At 54.1% G+C, this 25,471-nt stretch overlaps 2 protein-coding genes across 8 annotated transcripts in view; one reads left to right on the top strand and one right to left on the bottom strand.

Moving 5' to 3' along the window:
- DNMBP (dynamin binding protein) overlaps positions 1-7,229 on the top strand; it is a 34,826-nt gene extending 27,597 nt beyond the window's left edge. For all 7 annotated transcript variants that reach the window (XM_053983253.1, XM_053983252.1, XM_053983251.1 and 4 more), the window contains 10 exons: positions 15-32; positions 698-897; positions 1,959-2,089; positions 2,321-2,425; positions 2,618-2,746; positions 3,180-3,512; positions 3,923-4,105; positions 4,181-4,379; positions 4,477-4,928; positions 5,217-7,229. In XM_053983253.1, the coding sequence (XP_053839228.1) occupies positions 15-32; positions 698-897; positions 1,959-2,089; positions 2,321-2,425; positions 2,618-2,746; positions 3,180-3,512; positions 3,923-4,105; positions 4,181-4,379; positions 4,477-4,928; positions 5,217-5,402 (1,936 nt within the window). In that variant the 3' untranslated portion in view covers positions 5,403-7,229. The remainder of the gene's footprint in view (positions 1-14; positions 33-697; positions 898-1,958; positions 2,090-2,320; positions 2,426-2,617; positions 2,747-3,179; positions 3,513-3,922; positions 4,106-4,180; positions 4,380-4,476; positions 4,929-5,216) is intronic.
- On the bottom strand, positions 6,938-25,242 carry ABCC2 (ATP binding cassette subfamily C member 2). The gene is made up of 32 exons (XM_053983250.1): positions 24,930-25,242; positions 24,214-24,387; positions 23,649-23,771; positions 22,487-22,621; positions 21,962-22,084; positions 21,576-21,631; positions 21,155-21,386; positions 20,366-20,550; positions 19,655-19,832; positions 18,917-19,171; positions 18,368-18,433; positions 17,787-17,924; positions 17,304-17,450; positions 16,960-17,048; positions 16,808-16,870; positions 16,496-16,622; positions 16,155-16,331; positions 15,881-16,048; positions 15,393-15,579; positions 14,412-14,544; positions 13,900-14,005; positions 13,445-13,664; positions 12,827-12,981; positions 11,303-11,458; positions 11,001-11,200; positions 10,237-10,363; positions 9,729-9,830; positions 9,487-9,630; positions 9,080-9,238; positions 8,675-8,841; positions 8,153-8,347; positions 6,938-7,748 (listed from the first exon to the last, which is right to left on the bottom strand). The coding sequence occupies exons 1-32, from the start codon at positions 24,969-24,971 to the stop codon at positions 7,619-7,621; spliced, it is 4,659 nt and encodes a 1,552-aa protein (XP_053839225.1). The 5' UTR covers positions 24,972-25,242; the 3' UTR covers positions 6,938-7,618.
- Positions 25,243-25,471: the final 229 nt, after the last annotated feature.

Genomic DNA, 25,471 nt, shown 5'->3' with positions numbered 1-25,471 from the left:
CTGTGGGCCAGCAGGAGCCTGTACAGTGAATGGTGAGTACTTCCTCTTAGTCCCTGCTTGTCTGTCTGTGTTGGTCTGGCCATTCCCTTGTGACTGACCTTCTGCCACAGGCTGGGTGCATGCTGGGGTGCCCTAACAGTGCCTTGTGGAGGCACGACAGGGAGGAGAGAGGTATCTGTGGCATGATGGCACCAGAGGCAGTGGGTGGGCTGCACAGGTAGGCAGCATGAGTGATGAGGTGAGGGAAAGTCTTGGGCAGGAAACAGGATTTGGGAGCCCTCAGCCCCAGGGAGCCAGGAAAGCCCTGCAGTGACTGCGGTCCTGTAGTCAGCCTGTCCTGCACTTGCAGACAGATCTGGGCAGTTGGTTGGTGGAACAGCATCTGAAACAAGTGGCTCTCTGGCAAGTATGAGGCTGTGCCTATGTGGGATTTCATGGTGGGTCTGGTAATGAAGAGGATCCTGGCTGGGAAGTATCACCTGCTGTGAGTGAGGAGCAGAAACCTGGGGTTGATCTGAGAGCACCAGGAGTTCAGGAGTGCAATGAGTTTGGACACAAAGGTGGCGTGATGTAGGGAGTACAGTGGATTTAGAGGCACTGGAGTTCTGAGTCTCATTGGCACTGGTTTGAGGAGGCAGAATGTGTGTGGCAGAGCCAGACTGACATCTGATACATCTCCTTTGTCCTGACTTTCCAGGGGTTGCACAAACTACATTAACCTGGGCTCCTTCCTCATCAAGCCAGTGCAGAGGGTGATGCGGTACCCGCTGCTGCTGATGGAGCTGCTGAGTGCTACCCCTGAGGTTCACCCTGATAAGGCACCACTCACGGCTGCTGTCCTCGCAGTCAAAGAAATCAACGTCAACATCAACGAGTACAAGCGCCGGAAGGACCTGGGTGAGGAGCTGGGCAGTGCTGGGCACAGAGAGACAGGAGTAGGTGTGCTGAGGTCGGTGTCTGCTGGCCACTGAGCCTTAGCTGGCAACCATGGTCATGGAGGAGCTCTCACTGCTTAGGGGAGTTTGGCCCCATCACCTTTGTAACTACCCTTCAAGTAGCTGCTAGTTGTGAGCAGATCCCCCTCTGCTTCCTCACATCCAGCCCACCTGGGTCCCCCAGCTCTCCTCATGGATTACGAGATGTGGTTCTCCCACGTCTTGGCCTTCAGGCACCAAACTAGACACAATACCCAAGTGTAGCCTCCCTGGGGCTGAACAGAGGGAGAAAATTACTCCCTTTGATGCCTGTTGGCCACCCTCCCTGTTTTCCCTTGAAAGCCCCCAGTTTGTGCAAATCTTACACTTTAGTCTTTCCTCATAGCCCCACTGAAGCTGAGGTGACAGGCTGCATGTGATGATTGCTTGTATTTGCTAAAGAAGCAATATAGACACCTTCTCTATGTCCAGGGACTATTGTACATAATCTCCTATGTCACCTTAGCTGGCACTGTGCATAATCCTGTGGAAGAGCTTGAATGGTTTGTCTACAAACTGTAGGGGATCTCAAGAACCAAACAGGTGACACAGTGCTGGATGGGATGGGAGGTTATGATACAATATTTTACAAGGGCATGCAGTGATAGGGCTGGATAATGGCTTTAAACTGAGAGGAATTAGATTAGATCTAAGGAAAAAGTCTTTACAGTGAGGGTGGTAAGGCACTGGATCAGCCTGCCTGCAGAAGTTGCAGATGCCCCATCCAAGGAAGTGTTCAAGACCAGGCTGGATGGGGCTTTGAGCAGCTTGGTCTAATAGATGTCCCTGCCCATGGCAGAGGGGTTAGAACTGGATGATTTTTAGGTCACTTCAACCCAAGCCATTCTGTAATGATATGTGGGGTTATTTGGACTACAGAGGCTTGGGGAAGAGGAGAGCTAACAAGGTGATTGTTGATGAGGCAGTGTAAGACATGGATGTTTGTGCTTACAAGGGTTTTGATTTCTATATCAATCTCTTTAGTGCTAAAGTACAGAAAAGGGGATGATGATAGCCTCATGGAGAAGATATCCAAGCTCAATTTCCATTCTATCATCAAGAAATCCAACCGTGTGAGCAGCCACCTCAAGCATCTCACAGGCTTTGCACCCCAGGTACTGTGCATCAGGTGCACTTACACCTTTCAGTGCTTCTCCAGAAGTATCTGCTGTCCCTCCATACCCCTTCCCCCCATCCAGCTCTGATCCAGGCCAGCAAGGCAGAGTGAGCTTAGGGTCTGAACCACCCATCTCTGCTGTCCAGCTGTGGGCAGGAGGGCCCCACATCTTGTAGTCTGAGAGGTGCTGAGTCCTGTATCACCTCCCTTGAAACACTTTCTCTCACAGCTAAAGGATGAAGCCTTTGAAGAGACAGAGAAAAACTTCCGGATGCAGGAGCGTCTGATCAAGTCCTTCATCCGGGACCTTTCCCTCTACCTGCAGCACGTCCGGGTGAGCCAGTCTGGGTGTGATGCCAAGCCTGTGGGGCTCACCATGCACTGCCCCTCCTGTCTGCATGGTGTGTCCCTGCAGTGCCTCTGGCCACAGCTCCTGCCTCAGCTCTGTTGGGGCTGGGTGGTCTGGGCTGCCCTGGGAGCCCTTTCTGGGCAGCAAGAATAGCTCAGCTGTGTCTCCCTGCTGCAGGAGTCAGCTTGTATGAAGGCACTGGCAGCAGGGAGCATGTGGGATCTGTGCACAGAGAAGGGAAGTGGGGACTTGGACCAGTTCCAGAAAGTGAATCGTCTCATCAGCGACCAGCTCTTCTCCAGCTTTGTGAGTGAGGCTTATGCCCCTTTGGGGCCCACCTGGGAGTCAGCTGCAGATGGGCAGGCCCTGGGAGGCTGCAGGGAGGGTAACCTGGGAGAGCTGTGAGCATTCCTGTTTAGCTCTGCCCTCCTGAGAGCTTTGATGCCTGGCAGTTTATGACTCTGCCTGTTAGATATTCATTTTTTCAGCCCTACCTGAAATGCTACAGCTCTTTATGCAGGTGGCTCAGGTACTTTGCATAGAGTTACCCATGCTGGCACAATTATGTAAGATCATAGGATAATTGCTGTTGGAAGGGACCTCTGGAGCATCAGTGGCTGCCACCAGGAGACAGTCACTGTATTGTCCTGGGGAGGTTGTGTGCTGGAGAGTGAGCTGTTGGCATCACGGTGGGAGAGAGCACCTTGTCTCACCTTCTCACTGCACCTCTGCCCACCAGAAAGAGCGGACGGAGCGGCTGGTGATCTCGCCCCTGAGCCAGCTGCTGAGCATGTTTGCGGGGCCCCACAAGCTGGTGCAGAAACGCTTCGACAAACTGCTCGACTTCCACAACTGCACTGAGCGAGCGGAGAAGCTGAAGGACAAGCGAACGCTGGAGGAGCTGCAGTCAGCCCGCAACAACTACGAGGCCCTCAATGCCCAGCTGCTGGACGAGCTGCCCAAGTTCCTGCGCTTCGCCAAGGAGCTCTTTGCCAGCTGCGTGCGGGGCTATGCCGAGGCACACTGCGACTTCGTGCGCCTGGCCCTGGAGGAGCTCAGACCCCTGCTGTCGGTGGGTTCCCACAGGGCAGGCAGCACCCTGGGCTCAGGGCAGCGCTAATCTTGTCCCTGAGCCTCACTGGGACCTGTCACATCGTGGGGGAAGCTGCTACTGCAGTTTCAGGCCACAGGTGACTTGTGGAGGGCTCCTGTGGGATGGTGTTGGGGCAGGGATTGCAGGGTTATGTTGCAGTTGTGTGTAGAAGGCTCTTGGAGCAGTGGCATGAGAGCATTCACTTGGGAGAATCTCGGGTCACAAGTTTGAGGACCACTTAGAGCTGTGTCCAGACAGGACTGCAAACCTGTGCCTGATGCAAGTCACAGGCAGGACGCAGAGCCCTGCCATGGTCTACGCTGTAGCTCTTGGCCACTTCTTGCAGCACCGATCACCTAACCAGGATCCCGACTTTGCTCTGGTTCCAGTTACTGAAGGTGTCTGGCAGGGAAGGGAACCTCATTGCCATCTTCCAGGATGAGCACAGTCGAGTCCTCCAGCAGCTCCAGGCCTTCACCTTCTTCCCAGAGTCCCAGGCGGCTCCCAAGAAGACTTTTGAAAGGAAAAGCATGGAACGGCAGTCTGCCCGGCGGCAGCCCCTCGCTGGCTTGGTGAGTTCCCTCTGCCCGGTGTCAGGGCTTGCAGAGCCCAGGACAGCCACTCACACCTGCCTTGTTCCTCTGCAGCCAACCTACTTCCTGCAGTCAGATGACATCCGAGCTGCCCTCCTGGCCCGCTATCCCCCAGAGAGTCTCTTCCAGGCAGACCGCAATTTCAATGCTGCCCAAGACCTGGATGTCTCCCTGTTGGAAGGAGACATTGTGGGCGTGATCAAGAAGAAGGACCCCATGGGCAGCCAGAATCGCTGGCTCATAGACAATGGGGGTAGGTGGCTGTTCCCTGCCCTTGGTGCTTGCTGTGAGTCTCCTCCTCTGATCTCCCTGTGCCCCAGTCTGAGCTCACTTCCTCTCCCTCTCTGCAGTGACCAAAGGCTTTGTGTACAGCTCCTTTCTGAAGCCCTACAACCCCCGCCGCAGCCAGTCGGACGTCTCTGTGGGCAGCCACTCTTCCAACGAGTCGGAGCACAGCAGCTCCTCTCCCCAAAGCAACGCCACCCTGACCTTCAGCCCCAGTGGGGCGGCCGTCACCTTCACTCAGAAACCCCTGCAGGACTCTGTCTCCCCAGCAGATGTGTACCAGTCCCCACAGCCTCCACTGGAGGTGGACTCCCCCTCTGTGCCCCAGCTTGGCTCTGGCGACAGGACGGCCCCACTGGCTGGTACCGTGACGTCTCAGCGCCGCTACAGCCGCCCCGAGCTGGGCTGCAGCTCCAGCTCTCGCAACGGGCACCCCACCAAAGCACGTCTCAGGCCCACGCCCTCGGTGGAGGACAGAGACTCAGGGCTGGAGAACAGCGAGTCAGAGGGCAACCAGGTGAGTCTTCAGCCACCCTCATGGGGCTGGGGATGCCAAGGGCTAACTGTTTGGCTGGGGACTGAATCATCCTCTTCCCTGGCAGTGACCAGGAATATGTAGGAGGTAGGGTATGAGACGTTTTCTTCCAACAGCAGAGAACCAGGCTTCAGATGAGGGTGGGCAGAGGCCAGGATGGGGCCACAGCTGTCACTGGGGTGAAGGACAAAAGCCCACACATCCTATGCAGTGTGAGATTAAGGCTGTGTGGTGTGACCATCTAACTGATGCTCTCCCCTTGTCTGGCAGGTCTACTATGCTCTCTACACCTTCAAAGGCCGAAACACCAATGAGCTGAGCGTGTCAGCTAACCAGAGACTCAGGATCCTGCAGTTTGAGGACATCACAGGCAATCAGGAGTGGTGGCTGGCTGAGGCCCATGGCAAGCAGGGCTATGTGCCCTCAAGTTACATCCGGAAGACAGAGTACACGTGAGGCAGCAGACAGAGCCTGCACCCCATGCCTTGTTCCTGCTGGGACTGCTAGGGTCTGGGGGAGGCTGGCCAGCCCTGCAGCCCCCACTGCTCACCCTTAAGGCTATGCCTCTCACAGCTGTGCAGTGCTCCTGGGCCCCAAACACTGGCTGCCATCGCCCCTTTAGGGGAGAAAGAACGGTGGGCTGGCCAGGTAGGCAGGAGCAGCAGCTTGTGTGAGGGCAGGGGTGAGTTCACCTCTGAGGTGTGTTTGAGCCTCCTGTGTCCAGGCAGGAGCAGGGGAGCAAAGCTTGGGGCTGTCACTTGCCCAGAAGGGTAAGGCTTGACTCAGGCTGAGGAGCTGCTGTAGATTTAAATTGTGGAAGGCTAATGCTGAGTTTCTGGAGATTGTCTTTAGTCAAGTAGTATTAAAAGCAACCCAGATTTTGTGAATATGCTCCCTGTGCAGCAGGAGCCTGGTCTCACCTGTCTCTGCAGGATTTGGGGTGGGACATTTACACACACTGCCTGGGGAAGCAGCTCTGAGGTTTGCTGGGAGTAGTTGAGCTACAGGCCTGGGATGGGTATGGCCTCTGAAACCCTCAAAACAAAGCTGCCAGCAGGTGCCTTCTCCCTGTGCTTGGTCTCCCAGGGGCTTGGCCTTTACAAGGTCTGCTGCTGCCAGCAACCATCAGGTTCTCAGGTGAGCCAGAAGCCCAGAAAACCATACCCCTATCAGAGCAGTATTGGCTGTGCCCAGGACCCATCTTTGCACGGCCGTGCCCACCTGGCTGCTCTGAGCTGGGGCAGGGGAGAAGGCAAAGCACAAGCTGTCCTCCAGCCTGTTTTCTGGGGTCTGACCAGAATTGCCTCACCTGTGCTTTCCTGCACGGCACTGGGGAGGGTGCTGACACTCTGGAGCAGCAGGACCATCATCCCTGGGAGGGCTGTGGTGCCTTTTGCTGGGTTGGTGTGTGATATGGCTACTGCCATGTCCTGAAGGGAAGAGATTCCCTTAATGGGGCAGTGTTTGTATCCCCTGTTCTGCTGCTCTGCAAATAAAGATTTGCCCTTGTGTATAGAAGGTGCCTTTGCAAGTATTGGGAGACCTGGGAGGAGTGACTGGCAGGTGCTGCAGCCTTCATGCAGACCCTACAGGGCCAGGAACAACGTTTCCATTTTGATGGGGTCCAGCATTCTAGTGCCTTGGTGTTTGTGCCAGCTGCAGCTCAGGCATGAGGAAACACTGGAACCTTCTTTATTAAGATGAAGTGGTTGAACTGCCCTCTTCTGCCAGCTGTGTGTTACATGACTCTGGGGCTCCAGGGCAGTAGGGGCTGGAGGGGTGAATGGTTGCCACACTCTTAAGTGGGCACCTGCTCCCTGCATGAGGAGATCTGGCCCAAGAACAAAGAGTCACGGGTTTGTTAACAATAATCACCATACTTTGTGTGTGCATGGATGTACACAGATGTGTGCCTGCTGTTCTCCAGCTTGTTGTCACCACCATCAGATTTGCAGTCTGGAACCATAGCCCAAAATCTGCCCCACAAGTGGTTGTGATAACCTCAGGGAGAGGCTCATTTATTTGCAATACAATCAAAGGGAGCAGTAGCCACAGGGAAGGCAGGCAGGCAGCCCTGGTTTTGCTACAGAGCCGTGTTCTTGCATGAGTAGAGTTGTGGCCCCCAGTTTAGACTGCCCAGCTCTGTGTAACCTCTGTTGGCAGCTCTCCCCACCCAAGCACTAGCCAGGTTTAAAGCTAAACCGAGGCTTCTATGCCTTGACATCTGCCTTGTAGTTGGAAGACTACCAACAGTTACAAAAAGTAAATAAATTATAACATTCATTCTTTGATTAAACTGTAAATTTCATTCCATAATGCTAAAGCATCTCTAAAGTATATTCACCTTGCATGGTGAAGTACAAAAACTAAGATCACCCCCACTGGAGGTCATGATCTCCCTGCCTGACAGATAGTTTTTCCCCTCTATCCTGGAATAAATGATGCAGCTCCAGACCCTTATGTGCACAGCAGGCAGGATGTGGTAGTGAGGTTAACAGCTCGCTCAAGTCCAGATGCTCTGTCTCTGGACAGCAAGAGAAGCCACCCTCTTTGCTTGCCTGCTGCAGAGAGGCCGATTCCTGGGCAGCTTGGCTGTGGGAGACACCAGCGCCCGCTGGGTGAGCGGCAGCAGGAGGAGCTGTCGCACACGCCCGGCCCCTGCAGCACTCTGCCTACAGAGCGGTGGTTTCTGCAGCGGTGATGCCGGCGTCCTTTGCCATCGCGGAGAAGATGCCCTGCTTCATGAGCAGCTGCTCGGGGCTGTCGAATTCCACAATCTGCCCAGCGTGCAGCACCATCACCCTGGCAGAAGGGAACCAGGCCTCAACTCCCAGGATCTGAGTGGATAGTGCTGCAGGGGCCAGCACTGACAGCCCACCAACCCTCACTCCTAAGCCACTTTATGTGGTTCTCTCAGCAGTGGTGAGGGCACAGCCCTCCTCCCTGTGTTATGGGTCACATACATAAGGTGTCAACAGCAAATGCTTCTAGGGTCTGTTGCTGTAAAGAAGGATCCCAAAAAATGTTTCTCCAACAAAGGCAGCACTTCTGCATGGGCTTTTCACCACTGCATATAACTGCCCCAGGCTCTGCATCCACCCCTGCTCCTCTGGCTGCATTCTTGCTTCCGCTGCTGTCCACCTCTCACCCCATGCCAGGAGTTCAAATCCCCATTCCATTTGCCCTGCACTATTGTCCCATGGTACCTGTTGCTGTCCATGATTGTGTGGAGGCGATGGGCGATAGTAAGGACAGTGCAGTCAGCAAACGCACTCCGGATTGTTGTCTGGATCAAATGATCAGTTTCCAGATCTACAGCTGCTGTTGCTTCATCGAGGATGAGGATCTTGGCTTTGCGGAGAAGGGCCCGGGCCAGGCACACCAGCTGCCTCTGCCCAACACTGGGATGAAATGAAGAGCACAAGTTACTAGACCAACGCTAGCGGACCTTCTGCAAGCCTACTGCCTCTTGCTGCTCTGACCCCAGCACTGTCCCTGGCCTTTCCCCGCTGACCATCTGCCACCCCAAGCACCTCATCCCTCAGCATATTACTCTCTGGGCCACCACAGAAGGGTTGGCTGACACTGGCTCCTCAGCCATTTTCTTCCATCTTCACTGCCCAGAAGCTTCTGTGCATCATCCCTGGACAGCTGCTTTGCTTGAGGCTGCAGTTCCAGGGATCTAGGTAAGGGAGGGGAGCTGGACCTGCATCTGCTTCTCTGCTCACCTCAAGTTCTCCCCTGCCTCGCTCACAAGATGCAGCAGCCTCTCAGGAAGGCCTTGCACATATGTCTTCAGGTGAGCCAGCTCCAGGGCCTTCCAGACCTCCTCGTCTGAGTACTGGTCAAAGGGGTCCAGGTTCATCCGCAAGGTTCCAGTGAAGAGCACAGGGTCCTGCCAGGGACAACACCATGTTCAGCCCCACCACGGCCATGTAGCAGGGGAAATGGGTCCTAGCCTCCAAGTGTGGCCACATTCTGCTCACACCACTGCCTGCAGCTGGCAAGGGATGTGGTGACAGCCTGCTCACAGGCCTTTGGCGCGTCCACAGCACCCAGGGACACCCTGAGGCCATGCAGTGCCTGCAAGGGGCATGCAGCAGTGGGACGTGGAAAGGTGGGGATCAGCTCACCTGGGGGATGATGGTGAGGCTCTTGCGCAGGTCATGGAGGCCAATTGTTGCTATGTCCACGTCGTCGATGATGATCTTCCCTCCAGCCGCCTCCAGCACCCGGAACAGGCAGTTGGTGAGGGAGGATTTTCCAGCCCCGGTCCGGCCCACAACCCCAACCTGTGGAAGCAGCTTTTTAGACCAGATGACAGGGCTGTAGAAAACAGGGCAGATGCTCTCCATCTTGGTCTGGCGGGCCTTCCTGCCCTTACCATCACCCAGACTGTCTGCTTTGTTTCCTTTCCTGCAGCTCAAGTCCACAGGAGACACATCCCATCACCATCCCACCCCAGCACATGGACTAAAGCCGAGAAGAAGAAACAACTTTAACAGAGTCTCTGTAAAGAGCATAGTGAGGGCAGAGGCACCTTCTCAGTGCTTCCAATATTACAGGTGATCCCCTGAAGAACCAGGTCCAGTTCAGGTCGGTAGCGAACTTTGTAGTCAATGAACTGGATCTCGCCTCTGCTGGGCCAGCCATGTGGTGGACGCTTTTTTGTCACCCATGGAGCCTGGGGGAGGGCACAGGAGCATTAGGGGGGTTCACTCAGCAATGCTGACGAGCACCAAGCTGTGCAGCAGGTGTTTGCCCAGACCCTGGATTCCTCACCTCATTCTTCACTGTCATGTACTCATGGACTCGCTCCACAGCCACGATGTTGGTCTCCAGCTCCGAAGATGTCCGCACCAGCCAGTTCAGTGTCTGGGTCACCTGCATGGCAGAATCAGAGGGTGCAAAGCTCAGTGGCACCCAGGAACAACCACCTCCCACCTCAGCCCAGGGAATCATCCTGGGCACAAGCATACCTGGCCTGTCCCCTAATGCTCCACTGCCAAGACACAGCCCACCTCTCCCCAGCCCTTCAAAAACTTTGCTGCAGCATCTCTGATCCACAGCAGGGCCATATTCCTCCCCGTGGCAGCAAGTATCCCACTCACACTGGGATGAATATGTGCTTCCCTGGCTCTATAGCCACTCCCCAGGTGATGGGACACCCCAGATAATCCCATTTCCATGATCAGAGCTGGTGGCAGTACAGCATCCTGCCACCAGCCCAGAGCTCCCAGAGACAACCCCGTCCCTGTCCCAGAATGAGAAAATGCTTTCAGTGACTCACATTGAGAGCGGAGGAGACAGAAAGACCCACGATGCCACCCTCCAAAGTGCCCTTTGCAATCACTGCCAGAAGTGCAGAGAAGAAGACCACCAGGCTCCCAACGAACTCCAAGCGGATGGCCAACCACCTGCACCAGGAGAGGACAGCTGAAGGGCAGTGAGAGAGGCAGGAAGGCATCTGCCTGTGCCCAACACACAGCCCACCAGTAATAGCACAAACATCCCTCACAGCTAGCCACGAGCCCAGTGCTGTGCACGCGGCACACATTGGTGCATGTACACAGCAGGTCATTTGTGGCCAATTCTGCAAGCAGGTTAATTTATGTCAGTCCATGTCTCACACATAAACTCCTGTGCTGGTAATGCCATGTATCAGAAGAGCCCCAAACATTCAACCCTCACACACCCAAATAATTTACCAGTAAGATTCAAAACCAGAAAGCGCCCGCATCAGACTCCTGCTGGGCCTGGAGGATCACCCTCTTGCCAGAACTCACCAAGAGCATCTCAGCCCTTGACTGCACAGCTCACCCTGCCCAGCCTCTGGACACTTTGTAGGGGAGCATACTTTGGCTTTCAAAATCACCCTAAAATGTCCCATTGCCACAGATGGTGCCCCTATCCTAAACTGCCCCAGTACCTAGGCAAACCACAATGCTGAAATCAAGAGGGAGGAATGCAGGATCCCAGGGACCTCTCTCAGGACCCAACAGCCCTGGGCAGAAGTGCTGCAAGCTATGCTGTGGCATAAGTGGTAAAACTCACCTATTTGATACTATCCAGGAATAAACACTTTTCTGATTTATGTCCATGGTGATCTCATTTTGCTTCAGGAACCGTTCTTGGTGTCCATAGGCCCGGATCACAGAAAGGCCTGACACAGTCTCACCGAAGTGGGAGTAGATGGGAGACCTGGTGACAGAGTCCAGACGCCTTAGCTGGCGTGACGTGGAGACGTAGAAGCGCTGAAACGAGCGACACAGACTGGTTACCAACACAAAGCCCAGCAGCCACCAAGATACTGCTCTCAGCAGGGCAGAAGCTTCGCTCATGGCCCAGTTACGCACCAGCACAAAATAGTAGAAGATGCTCAAGGGAATGATAACGACAGCAAAGAATGGAGTGGCCAGGCAGATCACAATCAGTGTGCTAATGATGGCCATGAAACAGGAGATCCAGCTGCGGAAGGACATGGGAATGGTTTCATCTACCGTGAAGATGTCCTGGAGTATATAAAAAAGTATAGAGAAGCAGTCAGTGACCCCAGAGAGAAGGAGAAGCCCAAAGGCCTCATACATACAGGGTTCCTACACACTCCTGTGGTAACACAGTGCCAGACACTTGTAAAAATATCAGATCATCCTGAATTGGTGTTATGGTCACAACCTCATTTAGGGGCACAGTTCTTAGCTTGAGAACAGCTGAGTTAACAGAGAAACTTGTTAGTACACATTTTGTGGTACTTGGGAGTGGGGCTGCAGCTGAGCTTCATCCCTAATGGGCTACAGCTGTGAAAAACAGGTGAACAGCATTGAAGGTAATGAGACATGGAGTGCTGAAGTGCACTAACCAATCACAAAAGGGTAAAGAGGACACACAGGTGTAAAACATGTAAGATGAAGGGTATAAAAGGTTGGGCAAAAGAACAAGATGAGCAGGTGCTTGCAGCCTTCTGAAGTGACATGATGTTACACTGTATGGGCAGACACCTGAAGCCTTCTGATATGGTATGGTGTTACTGTTTGGGCGAATGCCTAAAGCTTTCTGAAATTGTATGGTGATGCTTTGTGTATTGTGGCCAGCTCAACTGCGACGTATGCTGTGACAAACTTCCTATAATATTCCCGTTACACAGACCAGCTTTAAGAACTGCATCTTCATCAGGCCCTAGGATGCAGAGGCAGTAATTGAAGCAAAAAGAGGGACGGGGAAAGCTCCAGGTCCATGCAGGTGCACCCAGGTCTCCAGCTGGTCCTCATCCATCTCCTAGCCAGGCACCACATACTCCCTCAACTCAGAGTAAACCCAGGCTTAATAGGCTTAATTTTAAGAAGAAATTTAATTTCCAAAACAAGAGATGATACCAAAGGAAGAAGTGGAGAAGCAGCACACTTGAAATTACCTGTTTGCATTTTCCCTCCTTTCTCATTTTCTCTTTGTTTTTGACCTTCACTTAGATAGAAAAGATTGTAGATTTTGCTGGAAGTCTATAACCAGAAGGACTTCTCACTGTGGGACATGAGCCCTAGGCTCTTACCTCTCTTAGTCATCTACTATGGACCCTCTTCTGTTTCTCCACATTCTTCTTGCCCAGGTGACTCCAAACAGGATACAGTATCCAGGTGTAAGCTCCTCAGCACTGAGCAGAGGAGGTAACAACTTCCTGTGATTTGCCACACTGTCTTTCTAATAGTGCCCAGGATGTGGTTTGGCTCATGGTCAGCCTTGCATCCCCATGTCCTCCTGGTTCCTTCCTGGCCCTTTCCTGGGCTCAGCTGTGCAGTGCTCAACAGAGCAGGGTTATGCCACTACCCAAAGCTCTGCAGATGTAGTGGAACAAACACCTTCTGCATGTTGGGGTGTTCTCATACCTTGGCAAACCTATTGACGATGCGGCCGACAGGGGTGGTGTCGAAGAAGCTCATGGGCGCGCGCAGGATGTTGCTGAGCAGCTGCTGGTGCATGACACGGGAGGCTCGCACGGTGCCCCGGGCAGACAGCATGGTTGCAAAGAGCAGGAAGAGAGCTGCAAGGAAAGCACGGGGCTGTCACCAGCTCACGGGTGACACTGGCCCAAGGTACCCTTTGGCTTGATGGACGCACCAAGCAGCACCAAGCCAGCAGCTCTGCAGCAAGCCACCGGGATAATCCTACATCCCACCTTCTTGGGAGGCCTCAGCAACTGCGTTCCAGTGCAGGGGAGGAACGCTAACCCTATTGGAAAGCCTTGGGCCCTAGCACTATGTCTTGATTAAAGAAAATTATCTTAAACTGAGGGGGCAACACAGACTTGGGACAATTTATGCTGCTTTCAGACTGGCATGTGTCCACAATTCAGCCAGGAGCTGGAAGGAAGGCAGCAGCAGGAAAATTAGCAAAATGCTGGGTCCCTGCTCCTTACCGCACTGCTGGCTGCAGGCCTTGCAAGTCATATCCCTCCTGGACCACACAAATGAGGAGAGTGGGAACTGCTCTCCTCCCACACTCACCTTGTGACACTCCCAGTGCCCCAAAGACACCGATCCGCAGGTCCCGCTGCTGTGTGGGATAGGTCTGGTTCTGATAGCGCACCGAGTCGTCAGTCCAGTCACTGAGCCACAGGTTGCTCCCCACGTAGGCGGCGTATTGTCCAACGTAGCCCATGACGATCCAGAAGGTAAAGCACGAGCCAACAGCACGCAGGTACCGCAGGTACATGGAGAACTTCACCTGTGGACCAATCGAGCCCATCACACCGCAGGCAATGACACCCAGCACAGCCTTGGGACTCCACCTTGCAGCCCACAGTGCTCCCCTCCACCACCCCACCCACCAGTGCCAGGCAGCTCTGTCTCCCTCGTGTCTCTTGGCTGTGGAAGCCCACACCAGCTTCTCTGAGCCACAGTCAGGGTCTGGCAGCACTTAGCCAGGGCAGCACAGTGCTTCATCCCTCCATTCTCCTCACCCTGCCGGTTTCCACAGCTTCTTTCTCGATCAGTTGCTGTCCCTTCAGGTTCTTTGGGGGCTCCTCCTGGGCCTTCTTCTGGGAACTGGTGCTCTTTTTACTAAGGCTGCAGGGAGGTGATGAGTACCATTAGTCACAGGCTGTTGGATTGGTCCTAATTTCCTGGGGGTCCATCCCTGTGCTGCACTGGTGGTGGAGTCCTCTGGAAAATAATGTCCTAACTGGGGCAGCTTTGAGTGAGCCTTGTGGAAGCACTAGGCATGTGCAGCCATAAAATTAAAGTCTCATTGCCAAAAGCAGAACTGGCCATCAGCACAAGTTTCAGGGAAGACTGCAGAGTAAGGCTGTGGCACACTAGTGTGAGTAAGATGCTCCTGACTCAGAGCAGCTTGTGGTAGGAGCAGGCAGGGAGGCTCCCAGCTGGAACTCCCTGGGAAGCCCCCAGATCCCTGTCTCTGAGGGAGCAGTGCATGTGGCAGGGGAAAGAGCTGAGAGCTCATGTCGTGGCCCACCTGCGACTCAATTTCCTCCGATGGATGCTGGCCTCTCGCTTCAGGGTCATAGTCACCACATCTTCAGTGCGCTCCTCCGTGCAAGGATCAACAGCTTCATCAGCCTCCTCTTCATCCCCAGCTAAAGCAACAGCTACAAGCACAGGCATGAGGGAAGGTAGGGTCAGGCACTGAGGAAAGAGCAGATGCCATACACCACACCTCTGCTGCACTCAGCTCTGGGCCGTACCCTAGGCCTAGGCTGTGTCCTACCACTACATTTCACACCACCTCCAAGCTTGCTGCAAGACCAGCACAGCAGGAGGAGGAAGAAATACATTGTGCTGGGGGGAGAACTGACAGGGGACATAGAGCTAAAGGCCTGCACGGAGGCAATCCCTCCTGCTGACTTATCCCGGCACCACTGGCCAGACCTCAAGCAGAGATTTGTACTAGTTTAGTAGTGCAAGATCTGGTAGGTCATATCACTCCAGCTCAGAAGCATCTCCTTGAGCAGGTGGAGGTGGGCCCTGTGAAGACATACTGGGAATAGCCAGGCTGCAGCTGGACAACTGGGCTGAGCTCTGACAGGGTAAGCACTCACCTGACCTGACACCACTCCTCCCCATAGCACTGGGGGACATGATAAAGATGAAATTATCCAGTGGGATGTTTAGAACAAAGGATCTTTCTGACCCCAGCATCACAAAAACATGGAGCCTGTTGCCACATAAGATTTTGGGACCCATAATAAATGAACTAAAAAGGGAGTAAAAAAGTTAAACAGGTCCCATGCTGAATGTTTAACATAATGCCTGAATGCCAGTCTTAGTCAGGAAGTTATTGTGCTGCTGATTGCTAGAAGCTGAGAAGGATTCACAGCAGCCACCATTGGAGCCTGGGCTGGATAGGGCCAGGTCAGGCTGACACATCACACCTTCATATCCCCAAGATATATGCACAGCCACTCTAACTGCCACAGCCCCACTGTGTTCCCAGTACCTGCAATATTTTCCTCTGAAACATTCTCCTCCTGATTTCCATACAAGTTCAGGAACTGGGAAAAGGCCCCCTTGTTTGCAAGCAGGGTGCTGTAGGAGCCATGCTCAGACACTGCTCCTGCTGCCAGCACCACAATGTTATCGACCTGGGGCAGGAAACTGATACTGTGCGTCACCAAGATCCGTGTCTGCAACAAAGGGGTTGCAGGGTAGTGATCATCAGAGCACCCCTCATCCCCAGCCATGGGTCTGCAGGCTCTCCATCTCCCACTTGGGGACTTGTCTGCTTAGCAATGCATGGCTATGAGAACACAGGGTACCCCCTCTGGGCACTCTTGAGGCCTCTCCTGCCTGCTGCAGCCCCATGTGAAAGCTGCAGGATTCCTCTCTGTCCCAGGCAAGCAACCTCAGACTTCCTCGGATGGCTAACACCGTGCCAGTGCCACTCCTGCCTGTCTGGGTGGTGGGTTGGAGGCTATGGGTGCTCACCTTCTTTCGCAGCAGCCCTTTTGGCCCCAGCACGTGCTCGAAGAGGTACTTGCCCACGTGGGCGTCCACGGCAGACAGCGGATCATCCAGTATGTAGATGTCTGCGTTGCTGTACACCGCCCGGGCCAGGCTGACCCGCTGCTTCTGGCCCCCACTCAGGTTGATTCCCTGGAAGGAAGGGAAGGACCTCCCTGGACATGGGGCTGGCACAGGGCAACAGCTCTGACCTCTGCTGCAGGTGCTATCGGAAACCCATAGTGCCCAGGGCTGATACCTTCTCTCCAATCTCTGTCTGGTCACCTGCAGGCAGCAATTCCAGGTCTGGAAGGAGGGCGCAAGCCTTGAGGACCTGCTGATACCTGGCTTCATCCAGCTCTGACCCAAAAATGATGTTATCTTTCAGTGTGGCATTCTGGATCCAGGCCTGCTGGGGGACATAGGCCAGGGAGCCCTGGAAGGAGAGACAACAGCTACCTGTCAGAGATCAGCCTGAGCACTGACACCTCCTGCAGCCTGTCCTTGCCCCGAGCCACCACTTTGGGACAGTCCTGCTCTACTTCCCCGCTGAGCTCCCAGGCAGCCCCAAAGCCCTGTGCACCAGCTGGTTCCTCTCACCTGGATGTTGATGTGTCCCTTGATATTCTCCATCTCCCCGAGCATGGCTGACACCAACGAAGATTTGCCTGAGCCCACAGCCCCCACCACAGCCACCAGGCTCCCAGGCGTGACATCCAGGGTGACGCTGCAAAGACATGAGGGCTGAGGAAGCAGCACTGCCAGGTCACCCGTCAGTCCCTGCGTGGGACAGGGCAGTGTCTCTGGGACACTCATGCCTAGCAGCACTGTGGAGGTGATTGCCCTCCCCACAGAACACAGAAAGCCTCCCCTTCCCCAGCCCTCTGCCCTGATGTGGCGCAGAGCACTCACTCTCTTATGGCAGCGTTGCCGTCCTGCTCCCAGGAAAAAGTGGCCTCTGAGAAACGCACAGCACTGCCTGCCAGAGAGAGATGTCCCTCAGAGAGGGGAAAGCCCGGGGCTGGGCCAGCCTGAGGCCCACAGGGAGTAATCTGGAGGTTCACCTGCCTGCAATGGGGTTGTGGTGGATAGCTGAGGTGTCCAGGTCTTCTCCACTCAGGTAGCGCTCCAGCCTCGCAGTCGACACATTGGCCTGCCATGGTAGAAAGAGGATGAGGATGGCACATGGGCATGGGGCACAGCTGGCTGTGCAAAGCATCACATCACAGTCCCCACCCAACCTCTGGGCCCCAAACCTGTGTTATGCACGTGAGTCCTGTCCCACCCCACTGCCAGCAGAGTCCTGTGCACTGACCCCTGGGGATCCATCACACACCTGAGCCCCAGCTGCTGTTTGGACAGAGGCCACAGGATCCCCCCACACCCCCTGCCCTATGTGAGGCCTGACCTGCACCAGGGCGGAGATGACCATGGGCAGCGTGGCCATGGGGAAGCGCAGCACATTGAAAAGGGAGATGGCAGTAAAGGCCTTCTGTGCATCCAAGACGTTGTTCTCATCCACAAGCACGTAGACAGCAAAGCTTGCCAAGGAGACCTAGGACAGATATAAGGGAAAGCCACCATCAGTGTGTTTGTGTGCAGCCCAGACCCTCACACTGCCCCAAGGCCTCAGCAGTGCCTTTGTGCTGGGGAGCTGTTCCCCTCCTGCTTCTGTTCTCCTTTGGGCCCCATTTCACCACCCCTATGGAACCCCTTTTCCACCACAGCTCTCCTGCCAGCAACCAGAACCATAAACTATATCCACCAGCCAGCCCCTTCCTCACTGCAGAAACTCTCCAGCTGAGGTTCCAAATATTTCCCACCCCCTTGGACACAGCCCAGCCCCAGCTCAGAGGAAGCCACCCCCCTCCCCAGGGCTGTTGTCACTCACCAGGAAAGGAGCACATGTGAACACGAAGACAGAGACTGACTGCAGGTAACTGAAGTTCACCAAGTTCTTGAGCTCACGTGCCCGGATCTCATTAACTCGCTTCTCAAAGGAGGGCTCCCAGGCAAAAAGCTTCAGGATCTGCAGGATGAGCAGGGTGAGCAGATGCTGGTCTCACAGGAATGCCCACATCCACGCTCAGCTCACTGGTGGCCAGCACCTCCATCTCCTGGCTTGCTCAGACACTGCATCTCCCCCTCTCCTGTCCTGCTTATAGCACTTCCCCACTGCACTCCCACTCCCTCAGTCTCAACTTAAAGGTCATTGCCAGCTCCTCTGCCACCATGCCACTACCACAGCCATCCAGAAAACCCTCTCTAGACTCCCAAGTCTTAATCTAAGTATCCAGAGCTCCTCCCCAGCCAACTTTTCAAAAGATGAGAATTGTTGAGGGTCAGACACAGGGCTCCCAAGCTAGACTAACACTGGTGCTGTAGGGTTATAGAGGTGTGCTGCCTCCAGGTACAGTGCACCAAGAAGAGGCGTGCAGCAGCTGCCTGGAGAGTCTCCACTCCACTGCTCACCTTGATTCCATTGAGGATTTCAGTCATTATTTTCATGCGTTCGTCCTTGTTCTTCATGTTCCTCTCCTACAAACAGAAGAGCCTGACATCACCTGAACCAGACAGCAGCTCACTCTTGGAAATACATCTGGGCTGCCACAGGGAAGGGAATGATGGGCTCCATAGCCCAGAGAAGTCATCCTATGAAGCTGAGCCTTGGCTCCCTGTGGCTCTGGACAAGTTGGGGAAAAACACCACCCTGCTGTCAGGTAGAAGCTAAAGCTTTATCTTACGGTTGGCAATACCTCATTTTTAGCCCTCATGGCTGTGCCCAATCTGGTTCAAGTTCAGCTGTGATGGTAGAACAGATCTCACCTATCTCCTGCTCAGGGCAGCTGATCACCTCTGGCTCAGGCTAGAGGCACCCCCAGCCCAAGTGAGATCAACTTTCTAGGCTGGGAAAGATCCAGAGCATAAAAGCAAAGGGTAGGGAGTGTGGAAGATGAGGGAGGGGAGCAACAGTGGGGGTGGATGTGGGAGACCAGGAAGGATATTGCACCCACCACTGACCTGAATGGTTTTGGCCTTGGCAACCAGGAACGCATTTATGGGGAGGAGCAGCACCAGGGTTGCAATGCCAGCCAAGACCGAGGGGCCCAGCTCTCCCCAGAGGAAGACAATGGACAGGATAATTTGCAGGGGGGATGACCACAGCTGGTGAATAAAGTTGGCCAAGTCCATGAACCTCTGGGCATCAGCTGACATCAGATTCACAGTCTCTCCCACCGTGGACTCCTTGCGGGTGGCTCCGGACATGGTGAGTGACTGGGAAGAGAAAGCACAGTCAGCACAAGCCAGTCTGGGAGCAGCCCTGCTGCCAGCAGCATGGCTCAGAGCAGGGAATCAGCAGACTAGGCTGAAGCCACTTCTGGGTTTACTCCTGGTGCCTCTATACTGGGCACCAGTGCTCCCTCAGTGCCTGCACACCTGGAGCCACTGTGTGCTGGGTGCAAAGAAAAGCACCCCTGTGCAGGAATCCTAGCAGCACCTGCCCTAGGTGTTGCACTGCTCTGAAGAGAAACCACCCTCAGCCCCTGGTAGCTGTCAAACACATGGCTGCAGCACCCAGGTCCCAAGCAGAACTAGGGCTCACAGTGTCCTCAGTGCTGGGTGTGTGTCCCCCAAGCTCTCCCTGTGCCTTCTGGGGAGGAAAGTGCACACACTTCAGGTTGATGGGGCAGGTGCATGATTTTCTCCACAGCCCAGCTTGAAGGAAGCCAGCAGGGATGATGACAGGACCATACAGACCTTCTTGTAGATGGCAGCGATGAGACTGGCTCGCACATTTATGCCAAGCTGGAAGCACAAGCTGAAGTGCTGCTGCAGGCAGAGGGACTGGATCACTGCCGTCAGGAAGAGCAGGATGGCATACAAATAGCCTTGCCAGGCAAAGGAATCCTCATCCGACACAAAGGCAATCAGCAGCCTGCCGGGGAAATTAGCTCATGAGACACACCCTACTGAGACAGACCCGAGCAGGATGCTCCAAGTGAATGCAGGGGGAGCATCCTCACAAGAGTGGTGAGCAAAACCCTGCCCCAGAGAGCTGGCTCGACGGTCAGCAAGCTGGGAACCCTGTTGTGCCACAGACACGGCAGAGGGTCACTAATGGAAGATCATCCACACCACAGAGACTGTGCTGCTCTGCAAAACAGAGGCTCTGCTGGGCTGAGCTGCACTGACTCCTGGAGGGCCCCAAAGAAGAGCCAGGACTGTCTCCAGGGAGGGAGCAGGGCTGCATAACAGGATGCAAGGGAGCTGGCAGCCAGCTCAGATCAGTTCTTTGTTAAACTGTACCCCAGCACATTCTCCCATTTTTGATGAGGGCACAAAATGTCCCCAGGGTCTGTGGCTGGCAGAGGCACACATGGAGATGGTGGGGCTGGATACAAGTGCACACACTGGGAGATGGTGGGGCTAGGTGCACAGTCACGACAGAGACAGAGAGAAAGGACTCACTTCAGCAGCTGGGGGCTGACAAACACAAGGGCATCATGCACCACCTTGAATGCCACTGCTAGCAGGAGATTCTGCTGGAAGGTCTTGACCAGGGTTTTCATCAACCAGCCCCTGGGGTAATCCTTGGGAGGGCCTGAGTCCTCATTGCCTCCCTTCTTCTTCTTCTTCTTTGGCTGCTTCTCCTCCTAGAGGAAAGCCCACACAGAAGTGAGGGAGCTGGTTGTGTAGGCATCCTGCATCTGGAAGGATGCTTCAGGGCAGTTCCTCACTGACCCCAGATCAGGTATCCTGAACAAAGCTTTCACTTTAGCTCCTGTCACATTCCCTTTCACTGATCTCTGCTTATGTCATACACACCCAGGACTACCACCTTCTCTTTTGTACCAAAGACAATTGTTAAAACTTAAACCTGCCCAAATATCAGGCAAAAATCATGAAGCATCTGAGGCCAGGGGTGGTCATGGAATGATGTTCCCTCTGACCTCATTGCTGGAAAGTATCTGAGCTAGATAGACATAAGGGAACTGCTTGTACTGCAGATTTGAGGGTTCTTCTCTTTATGTAAGGTGGAAATATGGAGATTTTCTTGGTCTCTCAAAATATGGGGATCTGCCAAGGACATGACAGGAAGATCCTATCATGGTTTCCCCTATCCTAGCCCATGGTCCTGCAGGATCAAAGAAGGGAAAACCCAGCAGATGGCTGCAGGGAGGTGAGGTGACCCTACTCCCTGAGGCTGGACCTGGATGTCTCAGCCTCATACAAGGCCAAAAGCAGGAATGGATTTACCAGCACCAGGATGTCTTGGCTCTGGGCCTTGCTCATGCTGTTCCCGTGGTCTGGGTCACCTTCCTGGCGTCTCTTCTTGCGTTTCCGTTTCGCCAGTTCTGCTCTGGCTTTCTGCATCGCAGTCTTCATGTTCTTCTCAAAAGCAGTGTAAAGAGCCTTTGTCTTGTCTTTATCTTTCAATTCCCAGACATCCTCTATTTCCAGAGGCTTGCGATAGCCCTTGAAAACCGTGCTGTGGGACAGAGAAATCCAATGATACTTGTTGGAGACTCCTTGCTCAAATGCAGAGCCTTCACACCATCCTGGCCCTGGGCTCAGGCTGCACAGGCTGCACCCAACGTGGTGCATCTCCAAGCCTGTGCTGCAGGTTCCCCTGAGGCACCCCTGCATTTTGCCAGCCCTCCCTCAGAGCCCTGCTCACCTGCTGTACCACTGAAAGGTGATGGAGCTCAGGAAGGAGGCTGTCACCTCTGGGTTCTGCGGTACAAAGCAAAGTGGGTACTGAGACATTGTTTATGCTGGGGAATGGTTTTGACAAAAGCTGCTTTAGCTCTCCCAGCCGTTAAGGAGCCTCATAGGTTTCAAACCATGCCAGCTCCAGCCCCAGAAACCTTAGCTCAGAGCCAGCAGCAGCCCACCCTGGACACACATGCAGATGCCCCATGCTGCAGGCTCCAGCTCTTGCTGAGCCCTGTGCTGAAGTCTTCAGGTCTTCCCAAGGAGCCTGGAGCCTGCACAGAGCCCGCCCTGCCCCACACAATGCTCAGGATGTGGTGCCCCAAACCCAGTCCCATGTAGTCCTCACACCTTCTTCCCGATTTCCTTTGTTTCTGGGGCAATATCTGAGAAGCCTGAGACAAGGAAGAGCAGCAGCTGGAGCCCGTAGGAGATGAAGAAAAGGATAAACCGTGGCAGGTCAGAGATTGGTTCCTGCAGGAATGGAAAGCCCAGGGTTATTGCTGGGGATTGACTCAAGGCCCTGGGTACTCAGAGACAAGATCCATCCCCTGGCTGAGCCCAACAGAGCAGTGCAAAACTCACTCTGAGTCATGGATCAGCTTCCCTTTGCCACCTCTCCCTGCTTCTCCCTGACCTCCTCCCATAAGTGTTTAAGGGGAGAAATTAGTCCTGGAGAGGTTTTACTTCCCCAAGAGACAGGATGAATTCAAACAGCAATTCCTTCTCAGGTCTTTTCTGGTTCCCCAAGGTGTCCAGGGCAGCTGGAACCCCAGTGATACCACAGAGAGCTTGTCAAGAGAAGAGTATGAAGAAGCTTTCTTTGGGAACAGAGCGAGACCATGGGGAAGCGCAGAGCTTCCTGTCAAACCCAACCTGCAGGGCTTTCCGGACGAGCGACTGGAAAGGCAGAATCCCACAGAGAAGGGTCAGTATCCAGAAGCAGAAAAGCACCCCCGAATCTCTGCGCATGCAGAAGCGTCGTGCATCCTGCACCAGCAGGACCTTAATCTGGGGGAAAGAAAATCAGTCAGAGCTGCAGGACTAGGTCTGGCTCTAAAAGTGCCCTTTGGAGCATGTGTCCTGGGATGCCAGCACACATGATCTGCTGGGATTCACTGCTTTAAATACCCTGAACACACCACCAACCCTTCATGAGCTTCAGAATTAATTATATAAGGCAAAGGTTTATTTCAGGAAGACATAAGATCAGGTTTGAATGTACTCTGACATAATAGCAGGGCACTATTTCTCTTTCTAGCTCTTCTCACTCCAGATTCTCAGACATGTCAAGCCGTGAGGGGTCACACCCTGTCTCCAGCACCTTGCCTCCAGACCTGGAACGGAACCCAGATCACATTCCAGCAGTGCAGCCTCTCTGGGGAGTCTGCTTGCCTTATCATCTCACATGGACTCTGCATGTGAAACTAAATGACACGGTAAAATAAGGAGAGCAAATGAAGGTCTTGTTTTGCTTTTAAGTGTAGCTCCTGAGCATTTGTTAAGACTGTTAGAACACTCCATGTCTCACACAAGACGTCTGTAACTACCATGCACATATTCCATCACACTAATAGCCACTAGATCCTCTTTAGCCAGCTTTCTCCTCTGCCTGGGCACCCCGTGGTACTTCCTGGATCTCTGCCCAAAACTGAGCAGCAATGTAAAGGAAGCTGTGAGACATCAGAGCTGCAAGCCATGGTCTGATGTTCACACTGCAAAATCAGTCCTGTGAAAAGCATACTTCTCCAAGGAACGTTCTATCAGAGAGCTCAGCTACACTTGCAGGCACAGAATCATCCCAGTTTTAAGGATAACAGCAGTGAGCACTGTACAGCCAGGCACCTGCCCTCAACATATCACCCTCATGCACCACCCACACAAGTTTGGGGCTAGTCCTACCCAATTTCCAGGCTAGTCTTGCCCCGTGGACACAGCTTCCCTCTGACCTCTGTGCTAGGAAAGCCTTGTTGTGCTCGGTGCTGCAGTCTCACCCTGTCCCTGGTGACACACAGCACGTTCACGGCCGAGCCCTTACCCAGGTGGCGATGTACAGGCTGGGGTTTGTGTACTGCACAGCTGGCACAGCACCCTGCTCGGCGTCCACAAACGCCAGGGCCAGCTCTGCCACTGCTGTCAGCATCAGCAGAGTAGCCAGCACCTGTGGGGAGAGAGGGCCAGCCCATTGTGGACACTGGGAACCACGGGGAGACAACAGAGTTCAGCATAAAATACACCCTCTTCAACCCAGACTTGGCCTGGGACAGCTTTCAACCCTGTGAATGTGCCACAGCTCCACAGGAGCATTGCCATTATTTTCAGTTCAGAAGATAGCAGCCCACAAGATGAGAGGCCCCAATAGACACTCTGCCCTCCCTCCCAGTGCATCCCTCCTTGTTATGCCCTCTGTGCCAGATATGCCTCCTGCTCAGCTCCCCTTTACATTTCTGTCCCAGATGGTTCCCTATCCCATTGCTCCTTCCCTCCCACACTTCTCATCTCTCCATCCCACACCTGACTGTAGCACAGAGTCTTTCCACTCATACCACCAACACCTCAGGCTGCTCCAGCCTGTCATCTGTGCCCCTTCAGCTCCACTCTACCTGCTTGATGATGTAGAGTTTGGTCACAGAGGATTTCTTGGCTCTGGATTTGCACATGGGCAGGAGCTGCCATGGGGCCAAAATCCAGAAGAAGCCAAGGGGGATCCAGACCAGCACAGTCTGCTGGAAGCACACAGGCAGGTCGGCATCCGGACGAGCAAGGTAGGAATCATTCTGGGGGCAGCAAGGACAGAACACCAAGTCACTTACGATGGCTTGGCTCTGACTTGGCACACAGGACAAGAGCCAACACTCCTATAGGTCCTGCCCACCCAGCTCCACCCCATTACATCCCCCCCTTCAACACCCACCCTCCTGGCTGGGCATTTCAGCACTCAGCCAAGGTCCAAGTGATATCCCCATCCCCGTCTCTCTGCCTGAATGTGGGATGGCCAGCCCTTGCTGGAGCCAAGCCAGCAGAAGCAGCTGAAGCCAAATCATTCTCCACAAGTCCATACAGGCTGTCCTGTGTTCCTAGGAAGGCTAAAACAGGACAGAGCTCAGTTAGAGGTGTCATTGCCTCACTGTTTGGTGAACACTGTGCAGGCAGTGCACAGCACTCAATGCCATGGCACTCCTGGATAAACCCCAGAACCTCTGCCGACCACTTGGGTCTCACTGGCAGGACAGGCTGCGAGCCTTGGAAGCCACTGCTCTCCCCCCACAGGCGGTGTCCTACGCCGAGAACAGGCAGTGGGGATGCTGCAGTCACTCACCCAGAAGACGGAGCCGCAGAACTTCTCCAGGGCTGCTGACATAGTTCAGGGGAGAAGAAACAGCAGCTCCTTCCTCTCGCTCTGCCCAACTGAGACACCTGGGCAGACGCTTGGGATAAAGTCCCCACACACCCTCAAGCGGTCTTGGGACAAAACCCTCTGATCACCCACAGTTACTAATTAACTGTCTGCTATTGCACAACCCTACAAACCAAAGCAGTGATCAAAAGGGCTTGGGAAGCTGCACAGGCTCAGAAAGGAGGAGAGGAAGACCCAAGAAAGAGACCAAACGGGAGATACAGGGAAGGGAAGTCACAGAGTCACTGCAGGACACCACAGCCATTGCTCAGAAACCATAGCCTTGATCAGTGCACATCAACAGACACAAACTCGTCTGGACCTGCTAAAGACATTACTTTGGTGCAACAGACCTCTCCAGTGAGAAGCCTGCTGAATGCCAACAAAACAGGAACAGTAGGGTGACTGCAACAATCTTGTTGTCTCTTGTAACGGAGTTAGAAGATAACTCAGAAGTCAAGGGT

The sequence above is a fragment of the Vidua macroura genome, chromosome 8 (genome assembly GCF_024509145.1).
Source record: "Vidua macroura isolate BioBank_ID:100142 chromosome 8, ASM2450914v1, whole genome shotgun sequence".
In the NCBI taxonomy this organism is placed as follows: Eukaryota; Metazoa; Chordata; class Aves; order Passeriformes; family Viduidae; genus Vidua; species Vidua macroura.
Note: the sequence above shows the minus strand (reverse complement) of the source record. Positions and strands in the feature narration are given on the sequence as shown.